General features: G+C 39.2%; 2 protein-coding genes across 2 annotated transcripts in view; one reads left to right on the top strand and one right to left on the bottom strand.

Annotated features, from left to right (window-relative positions):
• The window catches only part of tbkbp1 (TBK1 binding protein 1), a 58323-nt gene extending 57319 nt beyond the window's left edge, over positions 1-1004 (bottom strand). Inside the window, exon 1 of the mRNA XM_051418177.1 lies at positions 707-1004. The gene's annotated coding sequence lies outside the window, so the exon portion shown is untranslated. The remainder of the gene's footprint in view (positions 1-706) is intronic.
• A 9270-nt stretch (positions 1005-10274) lies between these two features.
• pdk2a (pyruvate dehydrogenase kinase 2a) lies at positions 10275-18470 on the top strand. Its single transcript, XM_051418129.1, has 11 exons — positions 10275-10473; positions 11316-11457; positions 11990-12061; positions 12302-12486; positions 13767-13856; positions 14092-14169; positions 14591-14664; positions 14754-14852; positions 16278-16388; positions 16760-16873; positions 17070-18470. The coding sequence occupies exons 1-11, from the start codon at positions 10356-10358 to the stop codon at positions 17211-17213; spliced, it is 1227 nt and encodes a 408-aa protein (XP_051274089.1). The 5' UTR covers positions 10275-10355; the 3' UTR covers positions 17214-18470.
• Positions 18471-19361: the final 891 nt, after the last annotated feature.

Here is a 19361-nt window from a genome sequence, read left to right as displayed (position 1 = left end):
ACTTTTAAAGTCATCTGAAACATTGCCATCCAGATAACTCCAACTTGAGTTTTTTTGTTTGTTTTGCGTGGACACATTTTCAGATATAAAAAAACAGGGTCTCAAAGGCGGTTGTATTTGATGTCCTGAAAAGTGCGTTTATATCATCAGTCCATCAGGCCTACAATTCAAATTCAAATGATATTCCAAGTGGATACTATACAGTGCAAGTGCAGCTGCTGTGTCTTTATTAAAGGCTGTGCAGATATTTCATAAAAGATTATTAATGATCATTTCTAATAAGTCACTTGGATACTAACACACAGTGATAAAAGCCTGCTAGAGAACAACGACCCGACAGATGTAGACTACTTTTGCTGACCGCTTTCCATCCTCACTGAGCTGAAGTTGAAGGCTGCCTGCGGCCAGGGCATCGCTCTGTGTGCTGCTGATGCTGCCAAAGCGGCTCCTTTAAGCAGAGATGTATGCATCAGCTGTGGCCACTGCAAATAAATTGCGCGTACAATAAATAAACAGAGCAGATGAGGATTTTTTTTGAGCTTACAATCCCCGTTGTTTGGCCCGTTTCGAGACGAGTCTGTTGGTGCGATGCCTAAAACATGGCTGTGGTGCACTGTTAGACATCCAGTCTGCTCTGTATCTTCAGCACACACCGTATCCGTCACATGAAAGACATTGCACGGGTTGTATAAAGAGGGTAACTCACGCGCTCCCGTGGATCGATCCGTGGATGCCATCGCTCGGGAGAGTGGGAGGCGGGGGCAGAGCACCCCCAAAAAAAGCGCTCTCTTTCACGGTGTGTCAAGTGCCCGGTAAAAAAGCCTGCTGGCCTCTGCTGGTCCTCCTCCTGGGCTCCTGTGGCAGGGACAAGCACGCCTCCTGGAGCTGCTACTGTGCAGGACTGAGCATCACAACGCGCACCGTGGAGCTCCACTAGTGTAGGATGATGATGTCGCGGGAATAGGAGCGTCAGTCTCTCCTTTTAACGAGAACATCTATGTCTACTGCTTGAGTCACCCTGCATTTTAGAGAGAGAGAGAGAGAGAGAGAGAGAGAGAGAGAGAGAGAGCTAAGGCAGCCAATCTCTCAGCAACAAAAAGATTCATATCTAATATTCTTTTTTAGATATGCGTTCCCTAAAGAATTCAGATTACAGCCGACCCCAGACACAGTGCAGCAGCTTCCACACAGGAGAGGGAATAAGATAAAAGCAGTTGATAATAACCACGCTGAAGTGTATTTATAGCACGAGCTGAATGCAAACAATTCAACAGCTTACATTTAAAGCCACATGTCTCCACCAATGCTGCGTCCTCCATACATGAAAACTCCTCACACCTTCTGTTTTCCAGGCTGTGGAGGAAGAAGTGTCTGTGGCTGTGGAACTGGCTTCTCAAAGTGTCAGGGACTGGGAACACAATTTAAAATGGGCCTCATTCTTTCATGGCCTTGACCCTAATTTGGGTCAATGCCCCACTTTTGGTGCACATGATCTGTGCCAAGGAGAAACTGTTGTCGTCGATATGCCTTTGGTGAATTTTAAAATGTAATATGAGATTAATTCTGTTGGGAATTTGATTTTTAACTTCACAAATCATTGTTTGCATCCAAATGATCCAAACATATAATATATCATTTTCACTTTTGGGACTTTAAATCCTTTCCAGCCAGTTATATTTCTTGCATCTACATTTACCAGTATTTAAATGAATAATTTAATTTAGGTCTTAGATGCAATACATGGCCAAAAGTATGTGGTCACCCATATGCAATTGTTCATATTCTCACTTCAAAACCACAGGCATTAATCTGCTGCTATAACGGCATCCACTGTTCTGGTTTCAGGCTTTCCAAAACATTTTGGGAGTGCTGGGAAGGTTTGGGAATTGCTCCCATACAGACATGAGAGCATCACAGTGATCCAGCACTGATGCTGGGTTGGTGATAAGGTCTGGCTTACAGTTGGGGTTCACACCAAACTGGGAAAACCATTTTTTTATAGCCAAAGTGTTGCGACAAAGCTGGAAGATCAAAGTGTGAATATGTGGGTGTCTACATACTTTTGGCAATAAAATGTAAATAATCTGAAAGATACTGTTGCATTTTGCACATCACTTAATACATAATATGTTGAGAAAAGGATCCTGTTAACTTTTTGTCCCCCAAACAGCAATTACACTGAATGAATACTCACAGTAAACGAGTCCACTAACTCCACTGAAGTCAGGACATTCACTCCTTTAGAAAGCTTGATTGATGTAAGAACAAAAGACTTTCAAATTCAAAATTTCAAATATGGACTATACCAGAGTGTGATGGAAGAGTATGAGTATAGTCAGAGACACTTTTAATTGCATGTCGTAAAAAAAGCTTACTCATGCAAGGTGTTGCCGAGCTCCATAATCTCCCAGACTGTCTGCATAAAAGTATTTAGCTGCACATTTAAGTCACCATTTGCAGCTGAAATACTGAATCTTATAATACTTTCCAGAACTGCGCTGCTCTATAAACCCTGCCTGTGTAAGAAATGCAGTCTTTACTGAAATCAGGAGCACAATCTCTCAATATGATTCTCCCAGGTTGATGTGCTGTCAGTGTAAACTACAGGTTTCCTGCAGGAACTGATGTGAGTGATGGATTCGTGATGGATAACCACAGGCTTTTACCTCTGGGATCAAAAACTGTCTCCTCCATCTTTTTTACATTCAGTGTGAGATGGCTCTTATCACACCATTTCACAACTCTCCCCTTATACTGATGGGGAGCTATTCTTGTGCATTAAGCCCAAGATAGCTGCGTCATCTGAGAATTTGATGACACAATTATCAGGGTTCGTGCTCCTGCAGTCGTGTACGTAACTTGAGCATCGCACAATGTTGAACCATACGTCGCCAAACTCACTTCCTTGTTTCTGAAGATATGTGCAAATGTCTCCCATTTACCCCTTGCTCCAAACAAAGACATTTTATTCTCACTGGAACAAGTTGTCTTTGAATTTTAATGAATTATACAAAGATATTGCTAACTATTTTTGCACTTTTCACTTCCTTCCACAATTTCATAGCAAAAAAAGGCCTAAGAAGATCACAACATGCCTCACAATCTTTTAGAAAAGCTGCTGGGAAATCAGGCATTTTAGGCTAAAACTATCCCAAAAAAAGCCAATGAAATCCTGGAGGGACGGATATTTGTATTTCTACCGTAAGTTTGTGTATGTTATCTAACATTATTATGTATATTATGATTATTATTACTGCCTATATACTTTGAATATATTTTAGTTCACACATCATGGCTTCCGGAGTTGCACAATGGACTTATTTTGTACAAATGTTTGCACAAATCACTGATATAGTCTAAGGTATTGTAATGTATATACTGTATGTAGCTTTCAATCTCTTATCATAGTTTACTTGACTTATTTCATTCAAAAAGATCTATTTTATTACCTGTTAGCCTGTCTCTGTGCTGTATGTGAATTTCCCGCTCAGATATCAATGAAGTCTGATTCTAAAACCATATACTGACCAAAACAATTGACTGATATGCATAAATGCACCAAAGCACTCTGTGTTTTTATGTTTTGTGTGTTTGTTTATGTTTACTGTGGAATAAGTTATGTCAAGGTTTAAACACCATATATTGATCAATAAAGTTTTGTTCAAGGGCCTATTTATGTTCATCCACCTCATGCTGTTTCACCAGGAAGACTAAAGGGTAAAAGCACTCAATCTTATCGATGCAACAGTCCTTTTTGTGGATGTAAGTTTAACTGAATACTGAAAGCTTTTGTATTACCTGAAACAACACATACTAGATGTTACATTGAAGACAATTTTTTTGTATTCAATATTTATAGTGATATATATAGTTTGAAGTCTCGGATTGGATTGCATATTTATCTCAGTGGTCACATAAAAACATATTTTTTTTCCATTAAAAAGGTATATACTGTGTGCTGTTGTGCTAAACTCCAGAAATAGATTTTTAAAAATACACTTTTAGGAAATACTTCTTGGCAGGGCAACAAGCTGCGGATGTGCACTTCTGAGGGAATGCCCTTTAAAAAATGTGATTATACGGCTTTTGTTTCTTCCTCAGACATCTAACAGGAATAAACAGACAAGATGAGCACAAGAAACAAAGCTTTCAGGCTCAAAATGTATTCAGAGAAATGTACCTGGTTGAATCAGACCGTCCAGAGAGTCCTGGCTCCATTGATTACAGGGATATTATAGTGATTTTCACCCAACCATCACCCTCACACATACTTCATCAAAGAAATAACATACTTGTGGGCGTTCCTTATATAACATACCCTTCATATAAACAGGCTTTTATTTAATGTTGTGATGAATGTACTGATTCATTCATTTTCCTCACTGTTGCTTTTTCACTTTATCTCTCTCACAGGGGGACTGAGGCCAATCCAGCAGTGGGAAGAAAAAGAAGAAAACTGTTTTTTGAGACATCACCCTTGAGTCTGTGGGCAACAAATGATGTCTACTGTGAAAGACATTTAACAAAGAACCAACCCATCAGTACAGGATTGATAATTATTAAACTTCCCATGATGTACTGAGCTCCTCTCTCCTCCTCTCCCTCTCTATCTGTACACATTCATGTCCTATTAGTGTGTGTTACTAACTTAGCTTCTTCCCCAGAGTTTTTCTGCTTTCTTGTCTCTCAGGTTCCCATGAATCATAGTTGTGCCTAGATCAGGGATGGACTGTCCTGGTCCTGCTTTAAGCCCACTGCTAATAATAATATGATTATGATTATCATCATCATCATCATCATCATCATCATCATCATTATCATCACTCCCATCGTCATTATCATTACTAGTAATATTTCTATTATAATGGCTGTTATTGTTACTGTTGCTGCTGTGGATCTCTATCTCTTTGTGTCTCTCTTGAATTGAATATTCTACAAGTGATATCACAGTATATACTCAAGTAAAGTACAGATACATCAAGTTTATACTTGTGTAAATGTACTTTCCACCACTGGTATTATATAAATGTAATTTCTAGGAGAGAGGGTTGCTTTGTCATCTGTCTTGTCCGTAGCAGATCGCACAGCTGTTGTCATCAACCTGTATTTATGTTTATTTTGTCTGACAAATTCACAAAATTAACACTAGTGATTTACTGTACGCCTGCTTATTATCAGAAATCAAATAGCTTTTTATGTTCATTCAGGTTTCTGATAAGAGAAAAATGTGTAAATGGGAACAATTCAATCTTTAGTTTGGCTGTATTAAAACAGACAGCAGGATGGGACAGAATGGAGGTTTAAACAGCTGATATTCAGTACAATAACCAGACAGTTGCCTATCAGGTGTTGGATGTGATGCACTATTCTGTCTTCTGCCAAACAACAGAGGATGAAGAAGAAGAGATTTAGCCTTATTCTTGTTGTTTTATCTTTTCAGTGCGGGGTGAGATCTTTACAAAATATACTTAAAACACGATTCAAGCTCAACATCAGCCATCTAATTAGAAGGCTAGACAGTGAATAAATTACGAACAAATCTGCAGTCAAACATAATTTTTGGCTACATTTGAGAATTCAGTCCATGCCTATGCTTAAGTTTTCTCTCTTTCATTTCTACTTCCCCCGGTCGTTTTTTTCATTGTTCGCTGTCAGTTGCTCCTTCCAAAGTGATTATAATGACCACGTAAGAGCTCAGTTCGTATGCTTGATTAGTGGGACGTCTCCTCTAATCTGCATTTACGTAGCACTGCCATTATCAGTTGTTTTGTGAATAGACACACAGTGAATGTTGTAATGATTACACAGGCCAGACACATTGTTTAAATGCAATGGGCTTGATTAATTATTAAATGTTTTGGTAAGCAGGAACATGTAATAACTGAGGATAGAGTTGAGAATTTGATTTAAACTTTTATCAAGAGGGGATTCTTTTGTTAAGACAAAGTTGCTCCCCGCGAAGTGAATCGTTGGTATTTAAATCCAATTGCAGTGACCCCACTTCTGCCTATAGGGCCATCAACAGCTCCCCCTGGCCTGCAGCGAGAGGAAATTTCCACTGGAGTTGTTGTTGTCCGGTTACACACTCTTCAACCAGTACGGCACTGACAGAATGCCCAAACATTTAGGCCTGATATGCCCAGCTGTTTGTTGACAGTGGGGAATAGGAGCTGACTACTGGCAGGAATGTAGGCGGATGGGAGAGCGGAAAAGTACTGGGGGTAGCCAACAAATACCCCCCCTCCACACCCCCGCCCTACACCACCACCCCTGACCAGTTAGGCGCTCTCCACTAGAGGTGTCTCCAGGGCCAATTATAAACAACGACAGCCTGCAGTTTCAAGCTACAACAGAATAAAACTTTTTAACTTATAGACTGGAAATAGTTATAATTCATGGATTTGTAGAAAACAACAACTAATAAGCCACAGTTAAAGCAATAATGACGAGGAAAGACATCCAGGGATTTCAGCAAAATGTACTGTAAGCATCAAAAGTCCTTATTTTGCACAAAAATTGCCCTGGGACCGTTATTTGGGCCGATCCGACTTTTTCTCTACAATTCCAATACCAAAACTCTGGGACTGGAGATCAGCTAATCCACTGTATTGATTTGGTACCAGTGCTCTCTTTTCCCACATTTAAAATCCCCACTGCTGAGACTGGAATTAGTTCTGTGTATTATTTCTAATGCTACTGTGCAAAACATTTCTGGCTGATTCCTGATCTGTTTAATAAGGTCAGTATGCGTGCCAATACCAATCTGAATAATCATTACTTGATGTTATTGATGCCACAGTGTGTAAGTAGTGCTTTAATGTTGTTGTTGGTCAAGGTGAAACTTATTTAACTACTTAGTATTAGTTTAATCTATAAAAATGCATCTTATTGTAAGAGCTAATCATATGTTTTAAATCTTAATCTCTAAAGTAACTTGTATCTATAGCTCTGAACCTGACCCTCTTAAAATGTAGAGGAGCAGAAGTATCAGGTAGCATAAAATGTGTGATACCTATTAAACTGCAGTGTGTGCAAAACACCACAGCATGTACCTTAGCACTCATGTTGCAAAAAATATCTAAGAAATCTCACTGCTTTAATTTCCTTTTTAAGTAAAATGATGTGGAGCGTCAGGCGATAGAAGCACAAATGAAATCTCCCTATGATGTTAGAAGGAACTTTAGAGAATTGTACTCCACGTGCCGTATGTTAGGATGCTTAGGATTGGTTTTTATCACTGGCTGACATGCAGTCATTACAAATCCTTATTCTCACATCAGTGTTGAGTGAACTGCAGAAATATGAAATGAACTGGCCAAAACAACTTTGAAAAATGTAGAAAAATACATGTTTTTTCTCCTTTACTGCCCTCAATTCCCTGTGGTCAAACACAAATAAATCTCCACGGGTAATAATCTGACCAAGGCCTTTTCTTTCCCAGCAGGAGCTCCTTCAGTTGACTCCTGTACTCGCTTTCAAAGGACACATCTGCCTGAAGGACAGCATGTTTTGCTGTGACTGGCACATTTAAATGTGTAGTGTGACATGTTATTTTGTGGACTCAAAAGTATTTAAATCCAGAGCATAATGCAAGTCAAACATTAATAATGTCGGGGTTTGGATACCAAATATGCTGATATTTTGTGTGTGGGCAGCTCTTATTGCAGATGTTCTGTTAAAAAACGCTCGAAATACCTTGAGCTGAAACAAGATCCTGTCTTTGTAGCTGATATAGCACAACAACCAATAAAAAGCCAAACAACTGACACTTGAAAACAATATGACTAATACTTGTTTTGATATTGTCTAGCAGGGATTAGCATATTATCTGCTGTGAGCTGGCAGAGTTGAAATGAGCCGTGGTATTTTGCGGCGTAGATTTCTGACATCACACTGCAATATTGCTTTCAGGTTTTTATTGCCTCCCACATGCAACTACAAAAGGTGTACAAACTAGTGTTTTGATAGAGAGGCAGGGCAGGCTGGCTTTATAAGGACAATCCCAACTGTACTGACACAGCCGCCGCTTATGTAATGGGAGATCTGACCGGGACACTGTGTTCCCTGACAAAGGCATTTCTATTCAAAACCGTGGATGGCAAGCTTCCAGAGATTCATTCACAGAGGATGAACTTCTGTCCATCAGGAGAGGAGGAAATAAACAAGGAGACTGTTATCATCCAGATGAGGATGGAGGTGGATGGAATTCCACTGAGCTTTTAAGTAACTTCAAGGAGTTTTTAACTGATTATGAAACAGGCTCAGTGTGATACCAGTGCTTCTATATGACCTACATAAACAAACAAGAACAGAATCAGAATCAACACAAAATCAAAGTTTCTTGTAGGGGCTGTAAAGGACCAGTGAGTCGGATTTTCAGATTGCAACTCACTAGTCTCCTTTCCAACCACGAGGGAGAAACTACAGTGGCAGCAAAATGCACGAAAAACTGCCCTATCAAGAGCCAGTGTTTGGTTTGATCGTTATGGGCTACTGTAGTAACATGTAGCCTCCATGGAAGGCGACCCGCAGCGTCTGTAGATAGAACAGCTCAATATACACAAATTAAATCATACCTATGAATATCATATTCCATTTCTGCCAATAAATGTTACACACTGGACTTTAACTACAAATTTGATGGCAAAAATCTTTTCGTAAAACCTCCTGAATAAGACCCTCATCAATAAAGGAACGTCTTATCTTATCTTACTTGAGCTGCAGCAGCTCTGTCGGTTCGCTCATCTTTTTTATACTTTCATAATTTAATAATATGATAATAAAACTGCCATGATTGTAGAACAGTTTATGTTCACTATGTCAGCCAAACCGACCATGATCAGACCCACAGAATAACTGGTCATAAGCATGTCAGACACACTACAGCAGTAAATAAAGAAGCATAAAGAAATGGTTTCCCCAGTCTTGAGTGGAAAAAGCCCACTCCACCTCTGGGATGAACTGGAATACCAACTCTGTGCCAGACCTTATCACCCATTATCAGCGTGTTGTGGCTGAATGGGAGCAAATCTCCGCAGCCAGATTTCAAAATGTGGTGGAAAGTCTGTAATCAGCGTGGATGCTGTTCTAGACGCAGATCAATGCCCACAGCACCATGTAGTGTTGCTGACCCATTTTCAGCAACAGCAAACACAGGTTTGTTCCCTGGTTGATGCTTCATGATGAAAGAGTTAAAAGGATAATTTGATCTCAAACAACACATGCAAAGACACAGAGAGACGATTGATTGTCTTATGTCTTTGATCAGTCGGTGCACTGACACACAAACATAGAATACCTCCTGTCGTTGTAATGCTGCCGTATCATATATTATTATTACTGTTTTGTAACTTGTTGAAGTGGAGCTAAACTTAATCAATCACTATTTGCCAGTTCACCTCTGAGCAATGTATCATTTTATAAACTCAATATAGGTTTTCTGTGTAAGATTTGAATCTTCATTTTTCAGTACTTCATTACATTTCAGAGGGAAGTTTTTACTCCACTATATTTATTCTACAGCTTAACTTACTAATTCCTATGCAGATCTAAATTTTTAATACAAATTATACATCATTTTAATTATGGTAATATTATGGTTTAAGCTACCCAGCGGTATATAAAGTAGTTTTAATTTTCTCCACCTATACCAGCTGCAATATTAATGCATCACTAATCACAATCCAGTAATATAATTATTCTGAAATGGGCCAGTCTACATAATATGTACTTTTACTTTAGGTACTTTAAGTACATTTTGATGCCAATATATTTGTACTCAAGTAAGAGTTTGAATGTTTTATACTGTATTATTGCTACTTTTACACAAGTTAAAGTTACTGAATTAGTGCTTAAAGCTGTCAGATAAATGTAGCGGAGTACAAAGTGCAATATTTCCCTCTGAAATGTGTTGCAGTAGAAGTAAAAAATACTTCTATAATGGAAATACTCAACTAAAGGAGGCCAAATGTACTTAGTTGTTTCCCACCACTATAAAGGGCAGCGCATGGGGTCATTAGGGACATCTAATTAGCACATTTGTTCATCTATGGGTTGATTATTTCAGGATTGATCAGTTAATCACCTGCTCACATAATCAAACAGGGAGAAAGTGCCTCTCAGATGGAGAGTCCACACTGGGAGCACCCAAACACATTAACCCCGCCCCCTCCAGCGACTCCTATTGGCCAGTCTGGGACGTCAATAACAGAATCCCGCCCTTCCATTGGCTGGAGCTCTGGTGGCCTCCCCCTGTTTTTACCCGACAGGAACGATAGCAAGTCCGGTCAGTTGAGTAACCTAGTATCGGACGTGGTGGTGGTCGAACACAAGAGCCACGACTCTGCACAGCAACAATGAAGTTCGTTAGGTTCATCATGAAAAACGCCGCCATGGCCAGTGTGCCTAAACATATCGAACATTTTTCCAAATTTTCTCCTTCACCGCTCTCCATGAAGCAGTTTCTGGATTTCGGTGAGTATCGATCCCCGATCAGATCGGTCAGTTTGTGCCATGTGAACAGGGGAGCATGTTATGTGACACTGTTCCAATGCATAATGTGTGAAAACGAGCCACCATCTCTCTGCTGTGCGGTGCTGGAGGTGTCTGCATCTGCTTAGTGCTCATAGGTGCAGAGTGTTGCGTCAGATCTGTAGCAAGCTCAGGCAGGTTTGGGCCCTTTTCCTGAAGGACACACTGAATTGCATAGCTCCAACTAATCATCCCTGATAAATAACAATAGTCTTCTCAGCAGCTTGCAAATGAGCTGTCATGCAAAGTGTGCAGAGGAATTCAGTGTAGGAATGTGATTACTGTTTGCAGAGAAAAATGCTTGTAAACAATACAAATATCTAGTTTATAATGATCTTTTTTTTGTATTAGGGTTATGTGGGTTAATGGTTATTTTCATGATCTATAAGTATTTGTTCTTGTTAATTATTTAATTAATTAAGTGGTTGAAAGATTATTGAAATATGTCTATATCTAAAAATTCTCAAAATTTGCTGATGCCTTCAAATAAGTTGCAGTCCAGACCTCCAGTGGTCCAGTTCTGTCCATCGATCTAGCAGAAAAAACTGCAACCGATGATCATTTTCATCGATTCATTTCAGTTTCCACAAACACATTGTTTGTTAAGCCAATAAAATGTGAAAAAGAACAGTTAAAAACTCAAATATATTCAATTTACTATGAAATAAGTCAGAGAAAAGCTGAAAAACATCATATTTTAGAAGCTGGAAAACTGTGATTGAAACATAATTAAAACCACGATTGCTTCAGCTCTAATTATTATTCTGTTTCTGTGTTGACTTTAGGTTCCATCAACGCCTGTGAGAAGACATCTTTTGTGTTTCTGAGACAAGAGCTCCCTGTAAGACTTTCAAACATTATGAAGGAAATCAACTTGCTACCTGACAAACTGCTCACAACGCAGCCTGTGAAAATGGTGCAGAGCTGGTAAGTCAAACCAGGGGGAAAATGCTTTAAATGATATTATGATCCAAGTTACCTAACAACTCAACTATGGCTTTGATTCCACAGAAACATGATCCCAAACAAAACAACAATGCTCTGACACTGTGGTTATTCACAATAACCTTATTTGACACCAGATATTTCATCCCCTATCCGGTGAGACTTTAACAGCTGTTAACTTGTTTACTTCCTCGTAGTGGGACGGTTTAATTTCCCCACTGTGGAAACGTCATGCTCAGAAATACAAAAGCACCCTTTGACCGAGTTGAACTCCTTCCAACCAGCCCTGTGCAGGGGGGGGGGGGCTCTAAGCTCTGAACTTTACCCTAGTTTCTCGTCACACGTCACGTGACTCTGTTTTCAAGAGTGTCTGCTTCTCTTTCCTTTGTGAGGGGATGCACTGTGACCAATCCTATCTTTGCAAACATTAAAGACAGGCTCACTCAACTTGGTTTCTGCCCTTAACAACGTCTTTATGTGTGTGAACATCTTTTATTTCTTTTATTTTTGTCAGGTACATCCAGAGTTTAATTGAGATCCTTGAATTCCTTGACAAGAACCCTGATGACTACAAAGTCCTGGGAGAGTAAGTCACTCATTTTCCTGGACTGTCTCACATTTATTCTTCAGGCAGAGAGAGTGTGTCCTGTTCTCCAGTTTTTAAAGCGACATGACAACGCAATAAAGCATGAGTTTTTTTAGGCTGTGTGTTTATGTCAGAATTTTCGTATGTCAGCCAGCTTTATTTTTCTAATTTGGGAACTTAATTCCTGCATATGTCCACCTGTACTGTGATGTAATACAACTTTATGTCTCTCCTCCCCAGGTTTGTTGATGCCCTAGTTACCATCAGAAACAGGCACAACGATGTGGTGCCAACAATGGCCCAGGGTATCATAGAATACAAAGAGACCTTCCCCCATGATGCAGTAACCAACCAGAATATCCAGTACTTTTTGGACCGCTTCTACATGAGCCGCATCTCTATCCGCATGCTCATCAACCAGCACAGTGAGTAACATTTCAAAATTCACTGTGCCTGACAATCTCTTTCCCTCGGGATAAATAAAGTATCTATCTATCTATCTATCTATCTATCTATCTATCTATCTATCTATCTATGTAGTTTAAAGAGTCTAGAAAAATGTCGTGCACACGTGCAGCACACAGCTTCTCTTTAACATTTTCCTGGATTATGTCTGTATGCAATCAACACAGATACCAAGTTATGTTTTTGTACCTTCACATAAATCCATTTATTATATGAAAAACATCAAACATCCACAGATTTAAAAGATTTCAGAACAAGATTACACAAAGTTTTTATTCTTCCTGCATTGTATCCAAAATGAATGTTGTCATACCAGACTGCTCACTGTCTGTTGCATGACACCCAGAGGGAAAAATAAGTCTCTGCTAAGATATAATCCTTCAAAAAACACATCGCCTCACAAACTTTATTGTCACATCCATTACATTATTTATATGTGAGATGTTTCTTCTAGCCTGGGGAGCAGTTAGAGTCAAAGCTAGACCTCCCATCAAAACATTTCTGTTTAATCATGCAGCTTGTGTTACAAAAATTAATCTGGAGTGTAAACGGATGTAGACAGAAGTAAATGTGGTTTTAAATTCATATATATTCATAGTGCTGAAAACACTAGGAAGGAACAGCAGATTGCCGGCTATAGGACGACATTCTGCTGTTAAGAGCTGTGTTTGTTGTAGTGTTTGTATCAGTCATGTGGAGCAAAGATTGTTGGTGTATCTAGCTGCTGTGAGAATGTACTCTTTCAAAACTACTGTTGCATGAAGGGAAAACCGTTATGTTTTAATGAATTTAAAGTAGGACCTCATATGTGTCTTATGACATGTTCTGTTTTCTTTCCCTGTACTTATTTTATTATGAAATGTGCTTCCAGCAAAAAGTACCAAATGTTGGCGTCAAACGCTTCAGAGGATCTCGGTCTTGTTTATTTAGTATTTGGTTACTCGTTTGCTTATTCAAACCATAATTGCGTTAGTTACTGTGTGTTTTGAGAATATCAAACAACTGCTTTACGTTGAGAGGAAGTATAGACGAGTTTGATTTGTTTTGTCATGTGGAAAATAGTTTTTGTACAAACAACATTTTTATAATCTTGGCATCAACAACATCTGTAAAATCGGTACTAAAACTAGTCCTGAATTGGCCAAATTTCTAATTATACGTGGCCCGAATTTTTTACTTACCTTGATGTGTTTGTGGTTTAATAATAATAATAATTTGACTATTTTTTTGTTCTCTGCAGCTCTTATTTTTGATGGAAGTGCCAACCCTGTCCACCCAAACACCATCGGGAGCATTGACCCTCTCTGTCAAGTTGGAGATGTAGTTCAGGGTAAATATGAATTTATGTTATGTTAAATGTAATTTGACAAAGAACAATAATTTTGATGTGTAAACATTTTTTTTTGTAATCCAGGTGCAGTTTTTTTTATTGATTACTAATTTAACACCAGCATTGGAGTGTTTTTAGTATTGTATTTGTATCCTGTGTTTACAAAAATAATTCCATTCTTTTTGTTTTGTTTTGTTGTAATCATAATTTCTGACATTATTATTTTTTTGTCCAGATGCCTTCCACAGTGCCAAGATGCTGTGCGACCAGTACTATCTCTGCTCCCCTGACCTGATACTACAGGAGATGAGCAGTAAGTTTACATTGATTTCATGTGGCAGGTTAAACACAAACCCAGTTGTACTCTTAATGCCAAAATCCCAAAGGGCAAAAGTCCCCATAGTCTGTGCAAGAGATTTAGATCAAGAACAAATAGAGCCAAGTACTCTGTGTGTACATACAGTATGAGTGCTTGCATGTAAATTCACATTCAGCCAGATGGACCTGAGGGGCCTCTAATTATAGCACTGAAGTATGGCTAAGTGGGTCCTGCTGACGGCATGAGACAATATTGACACACGGACCCTTCCCTCTCCATCCTCTCAAACCTTAAAACCAGAGCAGAACAGAATAATTGCAGCTGATGGAAAACATCAGCGAGTGGTGAGGATGATGAATTTTAAATGAAGTGGGCGGAATTAAGGAACACTGTTTGTTTTTCCCTCCCTGTGCAGACAAGAAGAACCTTCCAATAAGCATCGTATACGTTCCCTCTCACCTCTATCACATGCTGTTTGAGCTCTTTAAGGTACGACACGTCCAATAGTTTGCATCATATCACAATGAAAAAGAAATTTCAAATTATTTTTAAAAAACACGATATTTTCCTTTTTGCAGAATGCTATGAGAGCCACCATCGAGACCCACGAGAACAGCAATAACCTTCCTCCCATTCAAGTCATGGTGTCTCTTGGAGGCGAGGACATGTCAATCAAGGTGGGTTGCAAATTACAGTACACCTTCTCTGAAATGGTTATTTCTGTAAATACGGAAAGGTGCAATGCAAAGAGGGTCACTTAGGTTGTTGTTTACAGTCAGTGCAGCATACAGGCTCTTTAAGGTGGACCCTTTTCCACGCCATGTTCTGTTTGTGTAGGTTTCTCGTAGGAGTATCCTCCCATATTCTTCACATACTTGCTTATAGTGGATTAGAGCTTTGAAATTGCCTGTAGGAGTGAATTGGGAATGTGGGTGTCTTTTTAAGCTCTGTGTGAATCAGCACATGTTTAACAAGTTTAATGAAGCCTGTAAATATAAAATTATTTCCCTAAGTTAATCTTCTCCACTTTTGTTATTGCACAAGTTCAAATGAGTTTACTTTTGGATGAATTAATCGTAAATCCCTATTGCACATGCAGTATAGTATGCCTTTACTTTTAAAGCTAAGAGCGCCACCTTTTTTTGTTGTTGTTGCCACCCAAATCTTTCTCTAAACCCGTTATGTAACGGCTTCACCCTCAATTAAGCACAGCGCCTACTGGCAATAAAAGCTACTAAGCTCTGATAAGATTAACTACATGAGCTGTGTGCCTTCATAAATCTTGTCTTAATGCTTGTGTCATGTTACTAAGACTGCTTGTTGTCACACAGACATAGACAGGAGGTAATGTACCACACAAACAATGACACGCATCAGTCTGGTCTAATTTATCAAAGTGCTAAAAGTTAAAAGATTTGGACTTTAAGCTGTACTAAACAATATTGTCATATCTACGATGGTTCACATTTTTGAGTGGATCCACAGATCACCAGACTCTGCAGTTCCCTGTAGCTTGCCCCCTTTTAATGTCTTTCAGCTCATCGTTTTGGTTTTGCTGCCCAAAACTTGTTTTGGTTCACTCTTAACCCAAGCCCAGCTGTTTTCAGCAAAAAAAGCTCATATAAACGCTACCTGCACAGCACCAAACAGCAGAGACACAGTTGGCGAAGTTAGCTAATAGGAGAGTAAATATTGGACACAAACACGACATTAAGCAGCTCTGTGTCTGCTGGAGGTGTAATTAAGCTACTGTTTGCTAACACAAACTTTAAAGGTCACAACATGTCAGTGTTGTGTTAATTAAAAAATCTTAAATAAAATAATATGAGCTCTGGAGGTAAAGGCAATCCTTGATATGACTGTATAATAGACTTATTATTATTATTATTATTATTATTAATACAGATCCTCCTGCACATTTACCCTGACATATGAGCAAACAAACAGAAGGCCACTTAACTTCTATTCTTAAGTGTTAATGAGTGTTAATGACAGACAGGCACTTGTCTGTTGGCATCGTCTCTACCTTTTAATGGCTCGGCACTGCTCAAGGACCTCACATCATTCTCTCTCCTTTCCCCTACATTGTCCTCCGTCTGTAGGTGAGCGACAAGGGCGGCGGTGTCCCCTTTCGACGGATCGAGAACCTTTTCAGCTACATGTACTCCACCGCTCCTGCTCCACAGATGGGAGAGCACACACGGCCTCCACTGGTAAGTAGAGACACAGGCATTTATTATTATTATTATTATTATTATTCTTTCACTCCTACATATATTGAAAAACAAATATAGGTTTGTTTTGCAGGCGCAAAGATGCTGTTAATTGCACCATATGCCGTTTGGTTGCATATCTGAGCAGCCTATAAGCATCAAAACGCTCGTCTTGCCTTTTATTTATATTCTCTTTCCTATTTAAAGATCCTGGCATCATTTCTTTTCTCGAAAAAAAAAAAAGAGTGACCTACAATACACAAAGCAAACTTAACAAAAGTCCTGTTTGTTCCATGTAAAAGCGTTGCTGCTTGCAGTCTGACAGAGAACAAAGCCTTCTTAAACCCTTGATCCCCTCTGTGTCTGTGCAGGCTGGCTTCGGCTACGGTCTGCCCATCTCTCGTCTCTACGCCAAGTACTTCCAGGGGGACCTGCAGCTCTACTCCATGGAGGGCCACGGCACAGACGCTGTCATCTACTTGAAGGTGAGCCAGACATGGTGATCATGCATGAAACTGTGACAGGATGCCAAGAGTTAGCAAGTTTACAGCACATTACAGAGGGAGAAAACAGCCTTGTGACATAATTTAGTTACACACAAACCAAACAATGCAGACCTGTGGTGCCACTGCAGGTTTGACAGGATATTTGTAATTACATCTTGTCTTGTTGTCCCTTCAGGCGCTGTCCACCGACTCCATCGAGAGGCTGCCGGTGTACAACAAAACTGCTCTGAAGAACTACAAAGTGAGCCAAGAGGCTGACGACTGGTGTATACCCAGTAAAGAGCCCCTAGACCTGAGCAACTATAAGGTGGCCAAGTGAAAAGTCCTTCAGGTCTACGGACTGTGACGGCTTCAGAATTTCTGTCCTCATATTCCCATGTCTTCATCTGCCGAGGTAGATTTGGGCACCAAACCTTTTTTTCAACTGAGACGGTCATCTCCAGACAGAAGCGGACGGTGTCGTCTTATATTTCAGTCTGGTTTTAGCAGTAGCATGTTAATGTTGCTTTAAGTCCCCGTTGTTCTTTTGGGTTCTTCATAAGAAAATAGAAAACAGCTGAGACATCTCCAGTGTTGCATCAACAGGGACGTGCAGGTAGAGACAGAGGCTGCACCTAGCATGTTATGGGTACGTTGTTGTGATTAAGAAAGTGGGAATATAAGTGGACCGACGTAAAGTAACAAAGGAGGGTCTAAATATTACAGTTTAAGACACTCCACATGTGGTGAGGTTATTACAGCAGATGTTGAGATATTCAGTTGCACAGGGGGAAGCTGTTGTTGAATAATTGAAAGAGGACCAGATATTATCTACTGTAGGAAATGTCACCCAAGCCTTACCGTAGCAACTTCACCCAAAGGCTCATTTCATTAAAAATACTTGAAACTATTTAAAGTAATACCCATGGTGCACCTTGTTCAGTTGTTAAGTACTGTATTACTAATTTGAACAAATGTATGACTTGTAAGATGAGTGGTTTTGTGCTTTCTGCATGGATATTTGTTCAAGCTTTTGATATTTCAGCCTTTAAATTTTTAATCAGTATTCGCTTTCACTGATAAGATACAGTGTTATCTTAACATCAGTTGTCTGGACCAGGCTGAATGTACTCCACTCTTTTCTATACATTAATTTGCATTCATTATAGAGACAAGAGTGTTACATGATAGGAATTACAGCATTATAGGGTCCTAGTTCTCTCTGATGTAACACGTTTTACAGCCAGCCACCAGAGCTTTTTGCTACACTTGTTTGGAGGTTTAATGTTTGTAGCTGGCTTCAATGAAGGGTAGTGTTATTAAACCCCGGAGGGCAGCACATGTCATGTTTGAGTTCAAGACCATTCTGTGATCCAATAAGGCAAGGCCAGTCTCAGATAATTTATTACACTGTGCCATATGAGGAAAAAAATGCCCTGGGTCCATATGTGTTGGAATACAGTTTTCTTTTGTATTAAATTTATCTTAATCATACAGTATGTGAAAGGTTATTTTTATAGCTACTCTTTTGTCACTGAGCTGATTGTACACATTGTAAATACAGTCCAAATAATTAAAAACAACTATGTCAGTACAACATGCTTCTCTTGTGTTATTTTATTCTGCATGCTGTGTTTAAAAGTAGAGTTGATTTAGCTGTATAGAGGTAATCGATGGACGGCCCCTGTGGTGTACATTTTTCTTAAAGATCCTTTCCAGATATGTCTGCTTGGAACAGTAATGTGTGTCTGTATTTTGAGCAAGAAAATTGTATAAATTCTACATTAAAATCCTTAAAAAAGGCATCTGCTACTTCTACCTCATTAAAAATTCAAGAATCTATGAATATTCAAATTGAATTCATTTCCTGCTGGACACAAGATGTCTCCTACTTCCCTGAAAGTCCATTCTCAGTGTCTGCGCTAGTGGCTTCAAGTGTTGAAACTGATTACATCAAATCTTGAGAAAAACGATCTTAATTTTGTTATTAAGTAAAAAAAACTTAATTAAGTAGCTTTAGTAAATTTAAGTGACACTGATTTTATTTTTTTAATCTTTATTTGTACGGAGAAAACAAAGTACCTGGTAAAAAGTACTTAATCAGGAATGTTACTCTAACTTACAAAACTAAGTTAGTGTCACTTAAAATTACTAGTAAAAGCTGCTTAATCAAGAAGAAAGTGAGCTCAGAGAAACTTTCCACTTTCAGCAGATGAACGTGAAAACATCCTTTACCACCCTAGTGTCCAACTCTGCACATACGTCATTCTGCACAGTGAAGCTCAAATATCAGGGGGACTTTAAAGTTTGGATTGCAGCTGTGTGGGACAAAAAAAGGAAATTACGAAAAGAGAGAAACAAAGTAAAGATAGCTTTTATCTCAGTGTCACTGGATATCATGTTCAGCAACTCTACCCTGCAGCCATTCCAGTACCAGACCCTCAGGCACACAAAAAAATCTGTACTGTGTACATTGTCACAGACAGAT

The sequence above is a fragment of the Dicentrarchus labrax genome, unplaced genomic scaffold, assembly GCF_905237075.1.
Source record: "Dicentrarchus labrax unplaced genomic scaffold, dlabrax2021, whole genome shotgun sequence".
Lineage (NCBI taxonomy): Eukaryota > Metazoa > Chordata > Actinopteri > Moronidae > Dicentrarchus > Dicentrarchus labrax.
Note: the sequence above shows the minus strand (reverse complement) of the source record. Positions and strands in the feature narration are given on the sequence as shown.

Excerpts from the sequence above, each read along its gene's own strand:
- pdk2a (XM_051418129.1), top strand. The coding sequence starts at position 10,356 with ATGAAGTTCGTTAGGTTCATCATGAAAAACGCCGCCATGGCCAGTGTG. Across the intron at positions 12,487-13,766 it reads CATGCTCATCAACCAGCACA|CTCTTATTTTTGATGGAAGT; the intron begins GTGAGTAACATT and ends TGTTCTCTGCAG. Across the intron at positions 16,874-17,069 it reads ACGCTGTCATCTACTTGAAG|GCGCTGTCCACCGACTCCAT; the intron begins GTGAGCCAGACA and ends TTGTCCCTTCAG.